The sequence below is a fragment of the Somniosus microcephalus genome, chromosome 10 (assembly GCF_052327205.1).
Source record: "Somniosus microcephalus isolate GS21.2 chromosome 10, FLI_Smic_1.0, whole genome shotgun sequence".
NCBI lineage: Eukaryota > Metazoa > Chordata > Chondrichthyes > Squaliformes > Somniosidae > Somniosus > Somniosus microcephalus.
Genome location: NC_140996.1, coordinates 198,950,803 through 198,973,715, shown reverse-complemented (window position 1 = coordinate 198,973,715; position 22,913 = coordinate 198,950,803). Strand labels below are relative to the sequence as shown.

General features: G+C 49.9%; 1 protein-coding gene across 1 annotated transcript in view; it reads right to left on the bottom strand.

Annotated features, from left to right (window-relative positions):
- Nucleotides 1-439: 439 nt before the first annotated feature.
- Nucleotides 440-22,913, bottom strand: part of nek5 (NIMA related kinase 5) — a 98,572-nt gene continuing 76,098 nt past the window's right edge. Inside the window, exons 21-22 of the mRNA XM_085999435.1 lie at nt 19,293-19,410; nt 440-1,083 (exon numbers count right to left, since the gene is read on the bottom strand). Of these exons, the coding sequence (XP_085855561.1) occupies nt 828-1,083; nt 19,293-19,410 (374 nt within the window). The 3' untranslated portion in view covers nt 440-827. The remainder of the gene's footprint in view (nt 1,084-19,292; nt 19,411-22,913) is intronic.

Below are 22,913 nucleotides of genomic sequence, written 5' to 3'. Positions count from 1 at the left end.
GTCTGATTATGATTAGCTGCTTTCCTGTCATTTGTAATGTAAACTAAAATCATGAATCCTTTCGGATGAGAAATTAAACCAAGGCCCTGTCTGCTCTCAGGTGGACGTAAAAGATCCCATGGCACTATTTCAAAGAAGAGCAGGGGAGTTCTCCCCGGTGTCCTGGCCAATATTTATCCCTCAATCAACATCACAAAAACAAATTATCTAGTCATCATCACATTGCTGTTTGTGGGAGCTTGCTGTGCGTGAATTGGCTGCTGCATTTCCTACATTACAACAGTGACTACACTTCAAAATGTACTTCATTGGCTGTAAGGTGCTTTGGTGCGTTCGATGGTCATGAAAGGTGATACATAAATGCAAGTCTTTCTTAAACCTGCCAATCCCCTCCATGTTGTTTTTAAATCTTTCATAAACAGGACAAATTACATCTCAATATTTTTTAACATGTATTTTTGAGCATATATAGAGAGGCATAAGAGTTAAGATAATCCACATACGAATGACTGGAAAGCTACTCTTAAAAATGACTAATCGTTACTGATTTTTAAATAATGACTATACAAGTTAGCTGGATGGGGAACATCACAAATTAATTCTATCCTCAGTGAATAATGATAGGAAGAGGTTTCACAGTTGGTGGTTGTCTCGGAAACCATAGTCAAACGAAAAATGCACGTGAAACATTCAGCAATGCATTTTCACTCAAGTTTTTGTTTGAAATACAGGTATAGTTTTAGACAAGAGTGTGACAGCTTGTGTTTCAAGTGACTCTTGGTATTTCATCGGCTGTAAGAACATCAGATTAACCATTTGTATCATTTTCAAGCAGTTGTCACAATTTGATTTGTATAATCCTTGTTTGGATCAGGTGCAGTTATGTCCTTTTGATCACAGCAGTCCTCCGGCTTTTTTTCAGTATCAACAGCGAGCATTTCCCTGTGGCCTTCACTCTCCTGCTCTCTCTCTTCATCAGCTGTACTTTGGCTGATTCCTTTCTCATCCTGTGGATGCAGAATTAGGTCTTGCAAGGACTCCACTAGCTGCTCTCTCAGTTCATCTTCTGATTCTTCAAAATTTCTAAAGAAACAATAAATTCATACATATGTCAACAAGAATTCTACCAAATTAACTTGTGCAGTCACAATAATAAAATTTAAAGTGGTTAAATATTACAATATTGGAAGATTTTGGCAACACACAGCTGAAATGCCCATGGGTGCAAATCGTGAATAAAACACTAAAGAACCATCGAAGTTTACAACACAGAATAAGGCCATTCAGTGTTCTGGAGAGGTATTTACACAGGTTAGCTCATTTGCAAATCCGTTGTAGTGATTGGCGTAAAACCTGAAATAGATCACGCCCTAGCAGGAGAAGGCCATGGACCTCAGGGGGTGTCACTCTGCTCTTGCTGTGGGAGATGGCAATGTCGGGGGAATATTACCCATGCCGGGTGTGTGGTTATGGCGTCCCATGAAGAACTAGACAACCACAAGCCAGCATAAAACTGGATGGCCCTATCCTGCTGCTGCCTTGCTGTGATGGCAAAGGTAATAAATTCCCCAGCTCTTCTATAAAGTGCATCACCAACAACAACACCTTGCATTTATATAGCTCCTTTAACATAGTAAAACGTCCCAAAGCACTTCACAGGAGCGTAATCAGACAAAACTGAGCCACATAAGGAGATATTAGAGCAGGTGACCAAAAGCTTGGGCAAAGAAGTAGGTTTTAAGGAGCGTCTTAAAGGAGGAGAGAGGAACAGAGGCGGAGAGGTTTAGGGAGGGAATTTCAGAGCTTGGTGCCTAGACAGCTGAAGGCATAGCTGCAAATGGTGGAACGAAGGAAATCGGGGAGGCACAAGAGGCCAGTATTGGAGGAACGCAGAGTTCTCGTAAGGTTGTAGGGCTGGAGGAGGTTACAAAAATTGAGAGGGGAGAGATTTGAATACAAGGATGAGAATTTTAAATCTGAGGCTTTGCTGGACCAGGAGCCAATATAGGTCAGCGAGCACAGGGGCGATGGGTGAATGGGGCTTGGTGCGAGTTAGGGTACGCCCAACAGAGTTTTGGATGAACTGAAGTTTAGGGAGGGTGGAAGACGGGAGGCCGGCCAGGAGAGCATTGGAATAGAGCGTTCTTCGGTCATTTGATGAATGCATGCTCATACTGCAGCCTGCCTGATGTTACAGAGACCCCCTTGACTGCCTTTAATGAACCTGTGCCATAGAAGTTGAGTGTAGTCATCACCTTCACGGCCACTGGGAAAGTTAGTGCGGGCAGATGGCCGTGGCTGCAGGACCTCACGCAGTAGGTGGCAAAGCTATCCTATTGCCTCTTATACACATCTCCTCACTAAGGTCCTCATAAAACCTATGTTGTCTGTATATGCTACGGGGGGAGTGGGGATAATGGCCCAGAAAGTCGGGTCTCCACGGGTGAGTACACACGAGGTACTCACCCATAGGCCCAATGGAAGTGCCGGTTTCGTGCATGCACTGCGCATGCGCGGGAAACCGGAACTTCCATTCCCTTAAAAGGAAGGGGTTCAGAGGTGGAACGCGTGCACAGGAGAGGCAGCGCGTGCGCATCGAACTTACGTTTCTTTTGCAGGGTTTCTCCGGGAGGGTAAGTCTCCAGCAGTTACACTTTTAAAAAGCAGGTGCAAGGTAGGTGGTGAATTAATTAAAATTAAAACATTTTTTCCACAGGTTTATTATTTTTAAATACTTTAAAGAAAGGTAAGTTTATTTTTAGCCCCATTAGAAAATGTAATTAATTTTTTCAAAAATTTAAATTATTGTTTAAAATAGTTATTTCATGTAATTTATAGTTATTTTAAAAATGTGATTTAAAAAAAAAATTATTTGAAGTTTTAGTGATGTTTTGGGGCTTATAGTATTTATAGGTTTGACAGCTCTTCCTGTCAAACTTATGAATGAAGCATTCCCTGCTACCATTGGCTCTCCATGTTGCTGCCAACAAGAGTTATGTGTTTTAATTATCCATTGAAATGAGCTGAAAACAGCATGGAAATTCTCCGCCGAATTTTTGATTAGCTAGTTTTCTTATCAGTAGCAGGGATATTACTGTTTCTGCCAAAACCTGTACATAAAGAAATAAGGTTTTTGCACATCTGTAGAATTTTGCTGTGCTGAGCCAAAACATACATAAGTGGATACAGCATGAAAATGTCAAATTCCCGCCATTCAATGTTGTCTCTAATTTTTTTCCGTGCGCGATCCCTTGTGCGGAATCTTCCAGCGGCAACAGCTTGTGAGCGACCTGCGCGGGACCTCCCGATTGATGCGCAGCCGCATACAGCGGCACAATCCACACACAGCACCACTATCCAGACATTGGCTGAGAGCCTGCCCACTTCCTCCAATCCACACACAATGACACCTACCCGGCCCTGGCCCAGAGCCTGCTCACCTCCTCCAATCCACACACAATGACTCCTACCCTGCCATTGCTCTAGAGGCTGCTCACCTGCTCCAATCCACACCCACTGACTCCTACCCACCCATTGGCATAGAGCCTTATCACCTCCTCCAATCCACACCCACTGACTCCTACCCTGCAATTGGCCCAGAGCCAAGCCACACCCACTGACTCCTACCCTGCAATTGGCCCAGAGCCAATCCACACCCAGACTCCTACCCTGCAATTAGCCCAGAGCCAATCCACACCCACTGACTCCTACCCTGCAATTGGCCCAGAGCCAATCCACACCCACTGACTCCTACCCTGCAATTGGCCCAGAGCCAATCCACACCCACTGACTCCTACCCTGCAATTGGCCCAGAGCCAATCCACACCCACTGACTCCTACCCTGCAATTGGCCCAGAGCCAATCCACACCCACTGACTCCTACCCTGCAATTGGCCCAGAGCCAATCCACACCCACTGACTCCTACCCTGCAATTGGCCCAGAGCCAATCTACACCCACTGACTCCTACCCTGCAATTGGCCCAGAGCCAATCCACACCCACTGACTCCTACCCTGCAATTGGCCAAGAGCCTGCTGACCTCCTCCAATTCACACACTGACTCCTACCCGCCCATTGGCCCAGAGCCTGATCACCTCCTCCAATCCACACACAGTGACACCACCCATTGGCCCAGCTGCCAAGGCCCTAAACTCTGGAATTCCCTCCCTGAATCCCTCCACCTCTCTTTCCTCTTTTAAGACGCTCCTTAAAACCTACCTCTTTGACGAAGCTTTTGGCCATCTGACCTAATTTCTTCGTGTGGCTCGGTGTCACATTTGTTTTATAAAACCCCTGTGAAGCGCCTTGTGACGGTTTACTGCTTTAAAGACGCTATGTTAATATAAATTGTTGTGGTTGTTGCTGAGTGATTGGAGAGCTACAGACCTCTATCTGAATAGGTGTTGCATAATGGTGCGACATCAATCGTTGATCAGTGAAATCAGACTGATGGGTTTTTGTTGGGTGAGGTTATGAAGGCATATGGAGCAATGGTGGGTGAATGGAGTTGAGGTACAGATCAGCCAGGATCTCACTGAATGGCGGAGCACACCCGAGGGGCTGAATGGCCTCCTTCTGTCCCAATGTTCCTATCTTCCTGTAAGAGGTTTTTTGCAGGGGTGGACGCAGATGGAAATAAGGTTGGAAGGTGGTAGGGGGTTACGGGTGGTAAAATGAATGGTCAGAGATGGTCTTTGTCAGTGATTGAGACCATGCAAGCAGTGAGGCCAGGAGAGACGGCAAAGTAGAGGGGAGTATGTGATGGGTAGGGGTGTTTAAGGGACAACTGGAGGGCAGTAAAATTGGAGGAGAAAGGACAAGGGGAGTTGAGACGGAGATTGAAATGACCGAGGATGAGGAGTCACTGAGTGCAGAGGCTGAAGGAGGAAAGCAGGGAGGATATGTGGGTGAGAAATCTGGGGTGGTGGGCAACAGACAAGGATTTTAAAGGAGAGAAGAGTGGAACAAATGTCACAATGGACCGCTCTGATGTCACAACAGACTGCTCTGATGTCAGAGCAACTTCCTGATGATGACATCATTAAGCAGCTTCAATCCCTGACACATGAAGATCCCAATTTTTGGGGCAATTCTGCAAGAAATGTCTGTCCTACACTCCCATTTCCACATCTTTTGTCACAAGTACTTTGAGTGTCTGTGCAGTGGGTTCTTTATTAGGAACAAACAGCTGCTCAATCCAATATGGCTGCCAAGGGTTGGGAATGTTGCCTTGTCCGTATGGTCTGTATCTCAGGTCTGGTCCTTAACCCCCAGCACCAACCTTAAATGGCCAATCTGCGCAATTTTCCCTTGATTGACCTTGTTGAGCCCGCCCAGCGGGCTCAGCAGGCCAATTAAGGGCCACCTGGCAACAGGTGACATCACAGACTGCAATTTCATCTGTCAAGATTTCTGACAGATGAAATATCAGTGTTTTACAGCTGTTTGAAGCTGTCAAACACTGACAGTCTGATTTCTAAGATGAGTCCTTCTGCGCAGACTCATTTAGAAATCTCAGCAGCACTAAAAGCTGAAGGCTGTCACTTTTGACAGATCGCAGCCGTTCAGCTTTCAGTTCCGGCTGAGTGCTGCGCTCCCGACGGCTACAGGAAGAAAAGCTGCTAAGGTAAGTAAAGGTAAGTAAAAGTTCTTTACACACACCAAACACACTTACCTTTGCACTCATGCACCCATCACTCACTCACCTGAGCGCCAACATCGCGACCCCTCCAACTCATTCAACCCGACGGCCCGCTGCTCTAACCTGGCGTGGTTTGGAGCCGTCGGGAAACCCACACGAAACCCCTCAAAATGGGGATTAGGCTAAAAACTGCCTGTTAACTACCTGTTAACAGGCAGTTAATTGGCACTAATCCCTTCCCGCCTGGTCTCGGCGGGTCCCAGTGCGGGGCAGGTACCCGCTGCCCCTGAAACTTACGTGGGGCGGGGTTTTGGGCAGGATGGTGTCGGGAACCCCCAAGTCGGGATTTCCCCCCCCCCCCACACGCCTGAAACCCCGCCTGACGGCTCCCCGAAAATCTAGCCCAAAGTGTCTTAGGCTAAAATCACAAATGGGCAACCTGATTAACAAGCTCCACCAGCAGATTTGTTTTTCAACGGAGTCTACTGATGATCTTGCAGTGAAGAACCAGACTGAGATCCTTTGCTGTTTCAGAGTTTTGGCCCCAGCTTATGCAGACAAAATGGTGGAATTTCTCCTCTCTCAGTTAGAAAACGCTGACCAACAAATGAGTAGGAAAACGCACTGTACTAAAGCACCTCATCACATTGGTCTTATCGCATTTGGAGAGGAAGAAGGCTCAGATTGTGGCTGCAATAAAACCAGTCCTTCTAGACAAGAGCAGCAATCAGGAGAAGCAGCTGATTGCCCAGGTAATGTGTGTCATGGCCCAGCAAGGTTACCTTGAGCCCGAGGGAATAAAGGCAATGGTGCAATTCCTCATCCAACAGTGTGCTGCACCCATTGGTTCAGGGACCCTGGAACCACCCAATCATCAGCCATACCCAGTAACAGATGAAGAATTAGCCACACTGTGAAAGAGTGATGTGTTTGATCACAACTGCAGTGAAGATGGAGGATGACCTGCAGTGCAGTTATTCAGCACATATTGGGAAAAAGAAACTGCGTGCCGGTAGTGAAAGCTTTTCCTTTACTTACAATGAAGATGCCAATCTCCCTAAAGCCCAGGCACTGCTGACCCGGCTCCTCATTGTGTCTTGTTGCCCTTATCAGGGAGGAGGCCGAGGAGCTGCGACACTGAGTCTACTGAAAGTCCTGAGTCTCAAATGTCCACTCAGAGTCAGTGAGGTGGTGGGAAGATGAGCTGGCCCCATTAGTTGACCATTTACTGGTAAATTCAGAGGACACTCTGTCCCAATTGGAATGGGAGAATAAATTATTGGTGGTCTTGTGCCGAGCTTTAAATACGATTGATAACGAGGAATGGACATGTCAGCTCGCTGATGAAATATCAAAACAACTTAACACCGATCATCATTCCCCACAAGAGAAGGGCTTTATATATAAATCTCTTGCATCAGTGCTCCGCCAGACCCACACTAAGAATATAAGGCAGGAGCTTCACTAAATGCTACTGAGTGTGCAGCACAGTGAGAGTGCGGAGAGAGAGGGAGCAGCCCTCGCCATTAGTTTCTGTGCCATGGCACATTTTGATGAAACACTCAGTAACCTGGAGGAGTTTGCTAACTCCCACAGATTTAGGGTCAAGGCTGATGAGGAATCAGATAAAGCCAAGAGCATACTGCTTCTGTGCTTTGGGAACATGGCAGTCTGTGCACCTGAGGAACTGCACTTCACAATCGAGAGCCACATTCTGCCAGCTCTTAGTCATTTAATTACAAGTGGGCAGTGTAATGATCAATAACATGTCATTCTATAGTGGACACTAGGTGGAGCCGTAGAGCTGTATATAGCTGTATGTATAAGACTACACTACCCAGCTGTATGATATTAAGACTACATTACCCATGAGGCACTAGGCGACCCACAAGGCGGCAGTCAAGATGGAAGCCTCTACAGATACAGTACCTAGTCCACATGTGCTCAATAAAAGTGTCTAGCAAAAGCTAGCTGTGTTCATAATAAGAATGTCTATTTATTGATGAACATAAGAGGGGGGATAAAGGCTGAATCCAGGGATCTCACACTAAAGCTCAGCCTAATACAGACCGTGACTCAGATAGCCAGATCCCTATATATAAATCACTGGAGACTTCCCATCAACTTTATTAGAAACAGGGTGCTGCTCACATACCTGCAGGATCTTATCGAGGCCGAGCCACCAGAACTGCTGCAGAGCCCTGTTCAACAGTTAGCCATGAACGCCTGCACGCATCTCGTGAAACTACACAGTGAATCAATCCAAGCCGACACCTGCCAATTGATTCAAACCTGCCTGATCAGTACTTTTGGCTTGATACCTCCAGAACTGAACAATGACGAGGACACAAATGATAATACAAAGGAGACGGCCACGCTTTATACCCAAACCACAGATTCTCTGCAAAACTTTCTGAAGCAAGTATTACTTCAGCACCTGTCCCCTCAAGGACTTGAGGGCATTTTCAAACATGTAGAAGCCTGGATCAGTTCAACAAAAGACTATGAACGAGAGAGAGAGCCATGGAAATGACCTTGGAGCTTCTGAAACTTTACTGGAGGAAGCTCAATGCTAGTAATGTAGTTGATATACCTATCAATTCGTCCAATAAAAAGTGACGAGTTAGGAACGTAACTAAAGGTTTTTATTGACTAAATAACAGAGCCCACCCTCGTGGGTGATCGGGTCCAACAAGGAGGAATACCAGCCAGTCGACTACCTTTATACCTGGGCAGGTAGGTGGAGCCATGGGCGGAGTCGGAGGTGGTCAGCCCAGGTATAACAGCGCGACAAGAGGCGACCTCGTATAGTGATACAACAGTGAGAACAATACAACAGTGATAACTATAGTGTAACGATAGTGAACGATAAAAGTGGTTTACCACATTCACCCCTTGTTTAGATTTGAGTCCGGCGGGGTGAAGTGTACTACCAGTTCTGGTATGTCAGTCTGTCCGGAGGCCTCGTAAGCCTCTCCGATCGTCGCAGCGGCGGTGCTGCATTATCCAGTGTTAATGCTGGTGTCTGCGTGGTCGGCGAAGGCTCGTGGGGTTCCAGCATGCCGTCTACCTGGGCTGGAATTGGGGGGGTGGTGGGGGGGGGGGGTAAAGGTGGTGTCTCCGGAGTGCCCGAGGGTGCGAGGTCTCGTAAGGAGACAGTGTCCTCCCGCCCGTCTGGGTAAGCCACGTAGGCGTACTGGGGGTTGGCGTGCAGGAGGTTCACCCTCTCGACCAGGGGGTCCGTTTTATGGGCCCTCACGTGCTTTCGCAGCAAGACGGGCCCCGGAGAGGTCAGCCAGGTTGGTAGAGTGGTTCCCGTAGTCGACTTCCTGGGGAAAACAAACATTCGTTCATGGGGGGTGGCGTTAACGGCAGTGCAAAGTAGTGACCGGATGGAGTGCAGCGCTGTCGGGAGGACTTCCTGCCAGCTGGAGGTTGGGAGGCCCTTAGACTTTAAGGCTAAGAGGACGGCCTTCCATACCGTCACGTTCTCTCTTTCCACCTGGCCGTTCCCTCGGGGGTTGTAGCTGGTGGTCCTACTTGCTGCAATACCTCTCGCTAGTAGGAACTGACGGAGTTCCTCGCTCATGAAGGAGGAGCCCTGGTCACTATGTATATAGTTCGGGAACCCGAACAAGGCGAAGAGGTCGTTCAGGCATTTAATGACCGTGGTACTGGTCATGGCTGGGCAGGGGAAGGCAAAGGGGAAACGGGAGTACTCATCAACGATGTTGAGGAAGTACACATTGCGGTCAGATGACGGTAGAGGCCCCTTAAAGTCGATGCTCAGGCGCTCGAAGGGGCGGGTGGCCTTGATCAGGCTCGCTCTGTCCGGCCTATAGAAGTGCGGTTTGCACTCGGCGCAGGTCTGGCAGTTCCTGGTCATGGTCCTGACCTCCTCGATGGAGTAGGTCAGGTTGTGGGCCTTAATGAAATGGTAAAGTCTGGTGACCCCGGGGTGGCAGAGGTCGTTGTGGAGGGTCTGAAGTCTATCAATATGCGTGCTGGCGCATGTAATTCGTGAAAGAGCATCAGGGGGTTCGTTCAGCTTACCTGGCCGGTACAAGATATCATAATCGTAGGTGGATAGCTCGATTCTCCACCTCAAGATCTTGTCATTCTTGATTTTGCCCCTCAGCTTGTTATTAAACATGAAAGCAACCGAATGTTGGTCGGTGAGGAGGGTAAATCGTTTGCCTGCCAGGTAATGCCTCCAGCGCCGTACCGCCTCCACAATTGCCTGGGCTTCCTTCTCGACCGACGAGTGTCGGATCTCGGGGCCCTGTAGGGTCCTTGAGAAGAAGGCCACCGGCCTCCCCTCCTGGTTAAGGGTAGCGGCTAGGGCGAAGTCGGATGCATCGCTCTCCACTTGGAAGGGGATGGGCTCATCCACTGCGTGCATTGTGGCCTTGGCTATGTCTCCCTTGATGAGGGAGAAGGCCGCGCACGCTTCCTCCGTGAGGGGGAAGGATGTGGACTTCATGAGGGGTCTGGCTTTGTCCGCATAATTGGGCACCCATTGGGCATAGTAGGCGAAGAGCCCCAGGGTTCTCTTAAGTGCCTTAGGGCAGTGGGGGAGGGGTAGCTCCATGAGGGGGCGCATTCTTTCGGGGTCGGGGCCGATGAGTCCGTTCTCTACTACACAGCCAAGGATGGCAAGGCGCGAGGTGTTAAACACACATTTCTCCTTATTGTAGGTGAGGTTCAGCCATTGGGCCGTACGGAGGAATTTCTCCAGATTCACGTCATGGTCCTGCCGGTCGCGGCCGCAGATGGTGACGTTATCTAGATAGGGGAATGTGGCCTGCAGTCCGTTCTGGTCAACCATCCGGTCCATCTCCCTTTGGAAGACCGAGACCCCGTTGGTGACACCGAAGGGGACCCGAAGGAAGTGGTATAGGCGCCCATTCGCCTCGAAGGCGGTGTACTGGCGGTCCTCGGGGTGGATAGGGAGTTGGTGGTAGGCCGACTTAAGGTCGATGGTCGAGAATACACGGTATTGTGCAATCTGATTGACCATGTCAGATATGCGGGGGAGGGGGTATGCGTCCAGCTGGGTGTATCTGTTTATGGTCTGGCTGTAGTCGATGACCAGGCAATTTTTATCGCCGGTCTTAACGACCACGACCTGGGCACGCCAGGGGCTGTTGCTCCCCTCGATAATGCCCTCTTTCAGGAGGCGCTGCACCTCAGAGCTAATGAAGGCTCTGTCCCCAGCGCTGTACCGCCTGCTCTTGGTAGCGACGGGTTTGCAGTCGGGGGTGAGGTTAGCGAACAGGGAAGGTGGCGGCACCTTGAGGGTGGATAGGCTGCAGGTGTTACGCGGTGGGCGGTTTAACATTCGCTGGTTGTCGACTGTGAGTGGGGGGAGGGGTCCACCGTATGCTAGGGTTACACTTTGGAGGTGGGATTGGAAGTCCAGCCCTAGTAGGACGGCAGCGCAGAGCTGGGGGAGGACGAGGAGTTTAAAATTTTTATACTCCGTACCCTTAACCGACAAGGTCACAACACAGTAGCCGCTAATGTCCGTGGCGTGGGACCTCGATGCCATCGAGATTCGGTTGCGCGTTGGCAGGACAGGGAGGGAGTAGTGGCTCACCGTGTCTGGGTGGATGAAGCTCTCCGTGCTTCCGCTGTCGAACAGGCAGGTCATGGCGTGGCCGTTTACTTTGATGTCCATCATCGACTTGGACAGGTGGTGTGGGCGGGCTTGATCCAGAGTGACGGAGGCTAGTGTGTAGGTAAGCGAGCCGTTGTCGTCTGCGGGCGAGGCGGTCGTCGGGTCCGGAGGCCCGGTGGCAGTCGGGCGTGGTGGGTAAAATGGCGTCTCCCACGAGGTAGGACAAAATGGCGGAGAAGATGGCTGCTCCCATAACTCACATGAGGCACTATTGGGGTCGGTTGCCTTGATCAAAGATGGCCGCCCCCATGACTCACGTGTGGGGATGCTGGCCTCAGTTGCCTTGAAAGAAGATGGCCGCCCCCACAGTTCGCATGAGGCACTGCTGGCCTCTGAAGATCCGCTCCTGCAGGCCTTAGAGAAGTGGCCTTTCTTCCTGCAGGTTGAGCAGGTAGAGTTCCTGGCTGGGCAGCGCGACCTCGGGTGCTTCTCCTGGCCGCAAAAGAAGCAGCCGGCGGCCCGATCGCGGGTGCCCGATGTCGGAGCCGGTACCGGGGGTGGCGGTCCCGGTCGGGTCCGGGACGCCGACGCTGAGGTAGGTCCCGGGGGCGGCGCTGCGAAGGGTATTGCGGTAGGGGTCGGGCCCGAGTCCCAGGGTCGCGAGCAGTACCTGGAAAACGCCTCCTGGTCCTGATGGGCCACCTCTAGGGAGAGAGCGAGGGCTTCAGCTTTGTCCAGGTCGAGGTCTTTAGCTTCAAGCAGTCTTTGCCGTGAGTGGTCGGACCGTAGGCCTTTCACAAAGGCATCGCGGATATTATCTTCCGTATTTTCAACAGCCATCACCGCTTTAAAGTCACAGTTCCTGCCGAGTGCTCTTAGCGCCCGTAAAAATTCAGCTACAGACTCTCCTGGCTGTTGCGGGCGGGATCTTAGGAGGTGCCTGGTGTACATGTAATTTACTGGGCTCCGGTACTGCTGTTTCAGTAGGTTGATAGCGGCCTCGTATGTAGTCGTGTCCTGGATGAGTGCGTATACTCTCGGGCTCGCTTGGGCGTTCAGAACTCTTAGTTTGGATCTCTGAGGGACGCCGGATTCTTCCAGGTAGGATTCGAAGCAGCCCAGCCAGTGTTTGAAGTCGAGGGCTGAGTTTGCTGCCTGTGGGTTTAGATCCAGGTACGGTGGTTTGAGGGCTTGCAGCCAAGCCGGCTGGTGTGGCTGGTGTAGCCCGGTGTCTGAAAGCTGCTGTGGCTGTGCTTCTGGGAGGGCTTCTGGCTGGCCAGTAGTAGACATCTTTAAAATTTAGTCAATAAAATTGATATACCTATCAATTCGTCCAATAAAAAGCGACGAGTTAGGAACGTAACTAAAGGTTTTTATTGACTAAATAACAGAGCCCACCCTCGTGGGTGATCGGGTCCAACAAGGAGGAATACCAGCCAGTCGACTACCTTTATACCTGGGCAGGTAGGTGGAGCCATGGGCGGAGTCGGAGGTGGTCAGCCCAGGTATAACAGCGCGACAAGAGGCGACCTCGCATAGTGATACAACAGTGAGAACAGTGATAACAATACAACAGTGATAACTATAGTGTAACGATAGTGAACGATAAAAGTGGTTTACCACAGTAGTGCCTGGAAATAACACAGGACTCTGATTGGGCGACTGATGCCGCGTTGTGCAGACCCATCGCTTCCTGTCCAACAGATGGCCCTGGATTCTTTGGGGGAAAAATTGAGTCGCGCCCCCTTTGGGGCGCTACCTTCGCTGGGGTGCTACGTTTAAAATTAGCGCCCCCGCTGCCGAAATTGAGTGGTAGTGCCAAAAGAGGGAAGTGGGGCGCTACTGGAAGCATTGCTAGGGAATATTGCGGTGCGTGGTACTGTGGCACGTCGCGCCGCGGTATTGCAGGCCTTCCTCCCCTTCTTAAAGGGGAGGGGCCTTGCGCAGCACGACCCGGGGCCCAGCTGGGCCACCGGGGATCAGAGTGCCGGCAAAAGAGCCCGGTACTCAAGAGAAGTGCTGGACTCATGGAGCACAGCCGGCACTCCACGGGGGGGTGGGGGCGGGTCAGGAGGCCGGGGACGGCAGCGGAGGCAGGTGCTAGCAGGCGGACAGCAACAAAAATAGCCGCCTGGCACCTCGCCTTTAAATAGCGCCGCCCCAGCCGCAGGTAGGCCCCCCTGACCCAGTCGGACATAGCATCCGGCGGTAAGCCAGGGGACGCTACCGAAGATCGCAGCCGGGGCGCGAGTGGGGCGCTGCGCATGGCGATGACATCATCGTCGGCGGCGCAGTGCCGCAGGGCGCTAACGGTTTGCGCCGCCGCTAACCTTCCGCTGAATTTCGCGGGAGGCGTTGGCGGTGCCGCGCCCAGGCGCTAGTTGCTTTGCGCCCCGTTAGCGCCCTCGCTAACGGAAGGCGCAAAGCAACAGAATTTTTCCTCCTTTGTACATAATCCTGGCCATCCATTCACCAATCTAGTTCAGCAATCGGAGCAGTTAGAGAGACTGAAAAGAGTCAGAGAACAGTTGGTTAACCCTGACAATTCAGTCCTCTTGAACTCATGCTCTCAAATCACAGAGGTCATTTCCAAATGTTTGCCCCATGACCAGCTGGGCAACTTACTCTTCATGATCTTCAAAGGACTGCCCGACCAACACCCCAGCTGTTCCAATGCAGCTGCTGTTCTCATACAAACCACAATTAAACTACGAGGTAGTGAACTTGGGGACCAGGTCTCGGAGATAATTGACGCACTGAGACTTCAATTGCAATCAATTCCTTAGGAGCAGGTGAAACTTTCAGTTCTGTGTAATGTAGCCATTCTGGCCTCACACAACACAGCAACAGTTGTGTCCTTTCTCCTCACCTACTCTGTCCCTTTGGACAAGTACATCGGTGACATGTGGCGATCACTGGCTGAGGACACAGAATGTGCCATGAGAACAATGGGAGAGCTGCTGGACACACTGAAAAAGCTGTTGCCATTTGGGATGAGCAGAACCTGTCCCGTCAGTGAGAACGCGCCAGAGTATTCAACCCTCGAATCCCTGGCTGCCGGCTGTGGGCTGCGACAGATGATTACTAAGCCCGAGTCTGTATTATTCCCGCAGTTATTAAGCACCCTGCTCATTCATTGCAACTGTTCCATTCATGTTTCTCTGCTCAACAGTTTTGCTCCTGGTGATAAATTCAACCAGAGACAATTCTCAGCTGCGTTTGAAACACCTAAATGTAGAGATGTGTGTGTGAACTGTGTGAGGACATTAAAGGACCTGCTGGCTCGGACAAACAATAAAGAAGTAGCTACTTACATGGTGAACAGTGGAGGGTGGGACCAGATGAAGGACCTCTGCATATTTGGCAAGGGGGTTGTCTTGCTGGCCAGAGCAATGGTGCAATTTGCTGGCATCAGCCTGCCTGGCATTGTGGAAGAGCTGGCAGCTCAAATCCATACCATCCTTCTTTGGAGAGTTATTAAAATCTCCACTGGTTTCACAGCTGCAGCTCACAGACACTCTGGGGGGCACATTGCTAAGGTGTTTGCGTGATGTTTGTCCAGTTGCCCAGTTGCTGTGAGTCAGGGGCCTGGGCAACATTACAATTGGAGCCCATTGCTGGTCTCATCAAGTGCTGAGTCTGCTGGGGACCAAGGAGAACCAAGAGGAAGTGCTAACATTTGAGGTGCTGTCGTGCCTCTCCAAGAATGTAACTAAATTGAGAGGGAACGCCATCCAACACTTTGTAAAAAAAATCCTCACCAGCATTCAACCACTCTTTGACTTCGAGTGTGATCCAGTGTGGGCTGAAGTGATCACCATGTTGGGGAACTTGACTAAATGTGGAATCGGAGATTCCAGATCCTTCTTCTACCGACTGATCCATTCCAATCGTGTGCGTTTGTTGCTGCACCTGGACAGAGAGTGAGGAGGTCACCAGGTCTTGCAGTTTGACACTGCAACTGGTTGTCCCCTTCATTGGATCGGCCGAGGCTTCCTCATTAATCATGAACTATCTAGGGGAGCCTAAGGGAAACTACATGGATCTCCTAAGGGACCTTTCACGACAGCTGGTTGAAGATTTCCCCAACAGGATCACTTCCTATGCCATGGATTGCCAGTCCTTCCTCCACAACCCCCAGGAGCAGCTCCGAGCACATGCAGCGGCCTTTTCAACTTTACTTCTCCAGCAGTCAGAACGTGTCTGATCCACCCGGTGGCTCACCTGGTGGAACAGCTGCCTAAGGAACTGCTGCTGTCGCCGTCAGAATGAACCCTAAACACACAGGCCCCGATCGTCCTCCACCTCCTCGTCTTTGCATCAAACTGATCAATTTTCCAACATGACTTGTCAATATGTAAATTCATGAATTATAAATAAATAGATATCGTGTTGTTGCAACTCTCGGTCGATCTTCAAACAATGCAGGTTCCGTGGCTGTGTGACTGGAAGAGTGTAAACATACACACGCACACGCACCCTCACACACGCACCCTCACACACGCACCCTCACACACGCACCCTCACACACGCACCCTCCCTCACACACACACACACACACACACACACACACCCCCACACCCGTACTGAAACCACTCTTAGCAAAATCACAAATGACATCTTATGTGACTCTGAAAAAGGTAAACTATCCCTCCTCGTCTTTCTCGACCTGTCTGCAACCTTTGACACGATTGACCACTCCATCCTCCTCCAATGCCTCTCTGTCGCCGTCAGCTGGGTGGGACTGCACTCGCCTGGTTCCATTCTGATCTATCTAATCGTAGCCAGAGAATCACCGGCAATGGCTTCTCTTCCCACTCCCGGATCATTACCTCTGGTGTCCTCCAGGGATCTATCCTGGGCCCCTCCTATTTCTCATCTACATGCTGCCCCGGCCACATCATCTGAAAACACATGTACGCTGATGACACCCAGCTCTACTTCACTACCACTTCTCTCGACCCTCCACTGGCTTTAAATTGTCAGATCGCTTGTCTGACATCCAGTACTGGATGAGCAGAAGCTTCCTCCAACTAAATATTGGGAAGACCGAAGCCATTGGGCTGGATTTAGTGGGGGGTCAGTGGGCACGATTGATGGTGGGTCGGGTGGGAAAGTGTTATTTTCCCCAGCGGGTCGGGACCCCACTGTGAACCCACTGTCACACGCCTTTCCCCGATGTCGGGTCTGTCAGCGCTGAGCAGACCCGACACACAGCGGCGGGTTCACAGCAGGGGATCCAATTCAGGAAATTAGTGGCTTGTTTAGAGCCACTTAAGAATGAATTTCAGCTCACCTTCTGCATTTGACAGCTGGCCCACAAGCTCCACGCTGGTCGTGCACCACATCTGTCAAGCTGAGGCGGGGGTTCAGTGGCCATGAATCAGCTGTTGAGTTGACACAGCTTCAAATGTACAGTAAAAGCTCCCACCTTACAGAGATATCTTCCCTCAGCCACAAACTCTTCCTCACTGCATTTCCACAACAGATTCAACATGCTGCAAGTCTTTACACAAGTATCCATCCAGTCTGCCCTCATTACCAAAGTTCCTCTAATTTTTATTTGTACTGAGTGCACCACAAACTCCTCCGAGGGACTTTTTAGTCCCTGGGCAAATTTTACCACAACTTTCATTCACCTGAGCTAAATGGACAGCCAAGGGATGGAGTCTGAGATTGTTTAAAGTATGTCCTAGCAATCGTGCGTACCCTGAGCAAGCTTGTGAGTGCTAGGGAAGGATTCAAAGACATTGACAGACATTGCTGCACGCTGCCGCTCTGCCTTGATACAACTGTCCCTCAAGTCTTTGGCTCAATTCTACACCACAAAGCAACGTATTGAATCACAGAGAATAGCACAGCACAGAAGGAGGCCAATCGGCCCATCGAGTCTGCGCCTGCTCTCTCTCGCAGAGCAATCTAGTTTGTCGCACACCCCCGCTTTTTACCCATATCCCTGCATATTTTTCTCCAAGTGTTTATCCAATTCCCTTTTGAATTCCCTCAAGAAGTGCATTCCAAATCCTAACCACTCATTGCATAAAAAAGTTTTCCCTCCTGTCGCCTCTGGTTCTTTTGCCAATTGCCTTAAACCTGTGGCCTCTGGTTATCAGCATATCAGGAAACAGTTTCTCTTTATTTACTCTATCTGAACCCTTCACGATTTGAAACACCTCGATCAAAGCTCCTCTTGGCCTTCTCTGCTCCAAGGAGAACAACCCCCGCTTCTCCAGTCTGTCCACTTATTATTCTGCATGCATCTTAAAATATAATATTTGTCATTAGACCTGTCAATGCCCTGTTAATTTTTCTCCTTTAATGCGTAATGTTCACTCACTCTTTTTAGTTTTGTTGAGCGGAAAGACCCTTTCAGTCCAGCTGGCCAGCCCTGAAGTTCCAAAAATACAATCCTGTCCTGTTAAGTGCTGATGATTGAAGCCTCAGGATTCTAACGAGCAATTTTTGGTCGGGGTGGGGAGGGAGGAGAAGCTGCATGGAGCGATCCCAAAGACTGGGGATGGAAAACCGTGCCATAGGGGGGCGGGGGTGCTCCCCGACAAGGGGAAGGAAGTATTCGAAAGGTTTTCAATAAGGATTTGGGATATGTGACCTTCAGACGGTTTGCCACAAGGACCTAAGGTAGAGAAGCTCTGCTGGAAATTACATCCCAAAATGAGCACAGAAACTCAAATTCAACTAACAAACCCAGCACAAGATGTCAGAAAGACCCACATCCAAACTGAAGAGCTTCACTTGATTTTCTACCCGAGACCATCAGACCTCAAAACCCTTTCCCATAATTAGAGGCAAAATCTCAGCTTCAACATTACAAACGCAAACATTAGCCAGTTTGTTTTGTGGAGGGAGCACTTCAGATATGAAGCCGATAGAACTTGCTCGCAGCTACAGGGGACTTTGCTGCACGACTCAGCAAGTTTGGAGCAGGATTAACTTCGGTCCCCCGTGCTACCTGCAAGTGTTCAATGCTGCAATCTCTGCTTGGCAATTAATGTTCTACTCAAAAGCAGTTTCTAAAACTCATGGGGAGCACCACGGTCGTGACAAAGACTTTACACAAGACACACAAAGCCTGGCAGGATTAACGTCGATTTTACACCATTAATAGAAAACTATAAGCTGCACATTTATAAAATGATTTGTGGTCTACACAATGCAACTCTTGTTAACATAAGAAAGTGAGAGAGGGAGAGAGAGAGCGAGGGAGAGAGCGAGAGAGAGGGAGAGGGAAGAGAGAGAATGAGAGAGGGAGCAAGAGAGAGAGAGAGGGTGAGGGGAGAGAGAGCGAGAGGGGGAGATATAGAAGGGGAGAGAAGGAGTGAGATGGAAAGAGAGACCTAGAGGGAGAGGGGGAGAGAGGGAAGGAGAGAGGGGAATGACAGAGAGAGAGAGGGAGAGAGAGGGAGAGGGAGCGCGAGACAGAGGGAGAGAGAGGGGGGGGAAGAGAGAGAGGGAGAGAGAGAGAGAGAGAGAGGGAGAGAGAAGGAAGTCACAGAAATCACAGAAACCCCACAGTGCAGATAGAGGCCATTTCGGCCCATCGAGCCTGCACCGACACTAAGTGTGAGAGAGAGAGGGGAGAGAGTAAGCGCGAGACAGAGAGAGGGAGAGAGAGAAGGAAGTGAGAGAGAGAGGGAAGTGAGAGAGAGAGAGAGGGAAGTGAGAGGGAAGAGAGAGAATGAGAGAGAGTGTTCTTTCAGTGCTTTACTGAAATCCTAGGCTGATCTACACTCGCTACCACAAGGAGCTCTTGAGGCGAATAGCATTGATGCTAGATAAACACATGAGTGAGAAAGTAGATAAACACACGAGGGAGATGAAGGACTAAAAGGTTATGCTGATAGGGTTAGATAAAGAGGGGTGAGAGGAGACCCGTGTGGAGCATAAACACCAGCACAGACCAGTTGGGACGAATGGCCTATTTCTGTGCTGTACATTCAATGTAATATGTAATTAACTTTTGATTGTTTGAATGTTGGGAGGTTAACACTGAAAAAAGTGCAGTTAGTTTACGTGTCATCATCATCAGATCTGGGCTCCAGCCGTTCCTTATCTATTTCTATATCAGAGGCAGAATTTGATTCGGAATCACTGTTCTCTTCTGTTGGTTTCAAAGGAGTCAGTGTGCCATCTGTTGAACAGAAACACAGATTGATCAATAACCTGCACTGTGTGAAAGGGCAAGGCTGACTCAGCACACAAACAATTCATCTCCATAACCGTTCTCTCATTTTCATGTACCTGGTGTCAAAACAATAAAAATATTGATGGAATATTTGAATCCTAAACCTAATAAACATTTCCATTGATGGCTCAATTTGTTTATGCAATATATATTACATATGTAACTTTAATATATAAATAAATAAATATATACATATATAATATAGATTGTAATTTTGCTCAGGGGCTGCAACAGTGCCGCGGGACAGGACTCATTGGGCTCGATTTTCATTGGGCCGTTGAGGTGGGATTGGAGGCGTGTAGGGGGTTAAAATCGTGAAATCGGGGGGCACGAACCCATCCCGCCCCAAGCCATCAGCATTGCTTTCATCCTTATGCTGGTTCCGTTTGTGAAACTTGAATCTTTCTGCTATCAGCAGCGGTGTGGGGTTTAAATGTTCCTGTAGTATCGTTACTATGTCTTCAAAACTCTTTTCCATTGGCTTCGTTGGGGTTACTAGATTTCGTAATAAACCATACGTCTTTGCACCCATTAAATTTAACAATACAGACGCTTTCTTGTCATCTGACACCTCATTTGCCTTGCAGTATACCTCTATTCGTTCAACATATGTAGTCCAATCTTCGACTTCATTGTCAAATGCGGTGATACTGCCACTCTTCGGCATTTTGGGTGTGGTTTAAAATGGCGTCTCCCAATGACTTAAAATGGCGTCTCCCGCGCTTTCCTTCCTCCCCTGCTGCTGCCAACGGCACTCTCGGCGGTCCTTGTGGCAATGGCGGCACCTCGTGGGTTTCTGTGCATCTCTCTCTCCCTCTCTCCGATGCTGCTCGGCCCCTGAACACCGGCTGCGCCCTGTGCGCTCTGCCCTCTCTCTCTCTCCCCCGTCGACGCTGCTCGGCCCCTGAACACCGGAGCTGTGCCGCTCGGTCGGGCTCTAGCCCGCCGCTGTCTGGGAAGGGTCTGCGCACTACCTGTTGCCAGCCCGTTTCGCTGGACCACCTCGACTGGAAAGCCAAGCCTGGCTCTTGACAGCCTCCCCCGCAATTCTCGAGTCTCTGCTGGATGACTGGGCGGTTGCCTGTGGTTGACACCCGAGTCTCTGGCCTTGACCTCCAATCCACTGATCTCCAGGAACGAATCCCCGGGAGGTGATGCAGAGTTGCAGGTAGGTTCGAACTTGCCTTGTCGCCAATGTTGTGTCTGTGTATAATAAGACACAGACTGCAGGAGAAACGGTACAACAGGTGTTTACTCAACGTCGCTCACACTGAACTGATCTGTACAGATTACTACTCAGTGCTATATACAGGTATGGTCACTGCCGGTACTGCAGTATACATGAGCTGTAAAACATAGTTCCCCCCCTTAAAGGTATATACATTACACCTTCCTTCAGTTCTTGGGAGTCCCTCATCTCACCGGCACAGAAAGCAGAATGGACACAAGCTGTCAAGTTGCAGCATTCAGCTTTCTGTTCTGGAGAGATCTCTAAATCAGCCCGAGTGGAAGGAATTAACTTGGAGTACAGATTGTCAGTGTTTGACAGCTTCAAAGAGCTGTCAAATGCTGATATTTCATCTGTCAAAAGCTCTTGACAGATGAAATGTCAATCTGTGACATCACCTGTTGCCGGCTGGCCCTTAATTGGCCTGCTGAGCCCACTGGGCGGGCTCAACAAGGTCAATCAAGTGAAAATCGCGTGGGTTGGCCACAACTCGATGGAGGCGGGACTACAACCCCAAAAGTTGTAGTCCCGCCTCCTACACGCCTCCAGTATCAAAATCCAGCCCATTGTGTACGCCACTGACCCATGCCCATTTCCTGAGGTCAGCTCTTTATAATTATATTGAGTGGGCACACAACGTTGGGTGGGCACACAACGTAAGTCCCACCATCCATTTGTTTAATGCAATGGGGCTTGGAAAGGTCTGGCTGCTGCAGGGTTTAAAATTTAAAATCCTGTAGGGTGAATGGTCAGGCAGCAACTGGAAGACTTCTGAGAGCAGCACTGTAACAAAACAGGAATTATGGCAGCAAAGCCACCTCTGCTCATTTTTCAGATCTGCATCGGACCTGTGTGGGAGCAGCGGCAGCTTAAAACCGGCGGCAGTGAACGAGGCCCGACCAGAGCATTGGACCTGTGTGGGAGCAGCGGCAGCTTAAAACCGGCGGCAGTGAACGAGGCCCGACCAGAGCATCGGACCTGTGTGGGAGCAGCGGCAGCTTAAAACCGGCGGCAGTGAACGAGGCCCGACCAGAGCATCGGACCTGTGTGGGAGCAGCGGCAGCTTAAAACTGGCGGCACTGAACGAGGCCCGACCAATTCAACAGCGGGGAGAGAGGTAAAAAGTAATCAAAGTGTGACGTCACCAGGAAGCAGGTAAGTGATTGGTTGGTGAGTATTTCTCTCTTTTTTAAACTTTAACTCTGGTTTATAGTTACTAAGGTCTCTCTGGTGTAGCGGGGACTGTTGGTAAGCCAGTTAACTGTAGTGTAATTAGTGGGATTGATTGATTTAATTTAAATTAAATTAATTAAAGGGTAAGTCATGGCAGGAGAGCCCGGCCCCATTGTATGCTCCTCCTGCGGTATGTGGGAACTCAGGGACACTTCCTGTGTCCCTGACAACTACATGTGCAGGACGTGCATCCAGCTGCAGCTACTGACAGACCACATTGCGGCACTGGAGCTGCGATTGGATGCATACTGGAGCGTTCACGATGCTCAGGACATCGTGAATATCACATTTACGGAGTTGGAAACACCGCAGGTAGAGGTTGGACAGGAAGAAAGGGAACAGGTGACCAACAGGCAGAGTACTAGGTGCAGGCAGGTAGTGCAGGGGTCCCCTGTGGCCATCCCCCTCTCCAACAGATACACCACTGAGTACTGTTGGGAGGGATGGCTTATCAGAGGAAGGCAGCAGCAGCCAACTTCCTGGCACCAGGGGTGGCTCTGCTGCACAGAATGGGAGGAAAAAGAGGGGTAGAGCTATAATAATAGGGGATTCAATTGTAAGGGGAATAGATAGGCATTTCTGCGGCCGCAAACGAGACTCCAGGATGGTGTGTTGCCTCCCTGGTGCAAGGGTCAAGGATGTCTCCGAGCGGCTGCAGAACATCTTGGAAGGGGAGGGTGAACAGTCAGTTGTCGTGTTGCATATAGGCACCAATGATATAGGTAAAAAGCAGGATGAGGTCCGAAAAGCGGAATATAGGGAGTTAGGAGATAAATTAAAAAACAGGACCTCAAAAGGTAGTAATCTCAGGATTGCTATCAGTGCCACGTGCAAGTCAGAGTAGAAATAGAAGGATACTTCAGATGAATACGTGGCTAGAGGAATGGTGCCAGGGGGAGGGATTCAAGTTCCTGGGACATTGGAACCGGTTCTGGGGGAGGTGGGACCAGTTCAAACTGGATGGTTTGCACCTGGGCAGGGCTGGAAC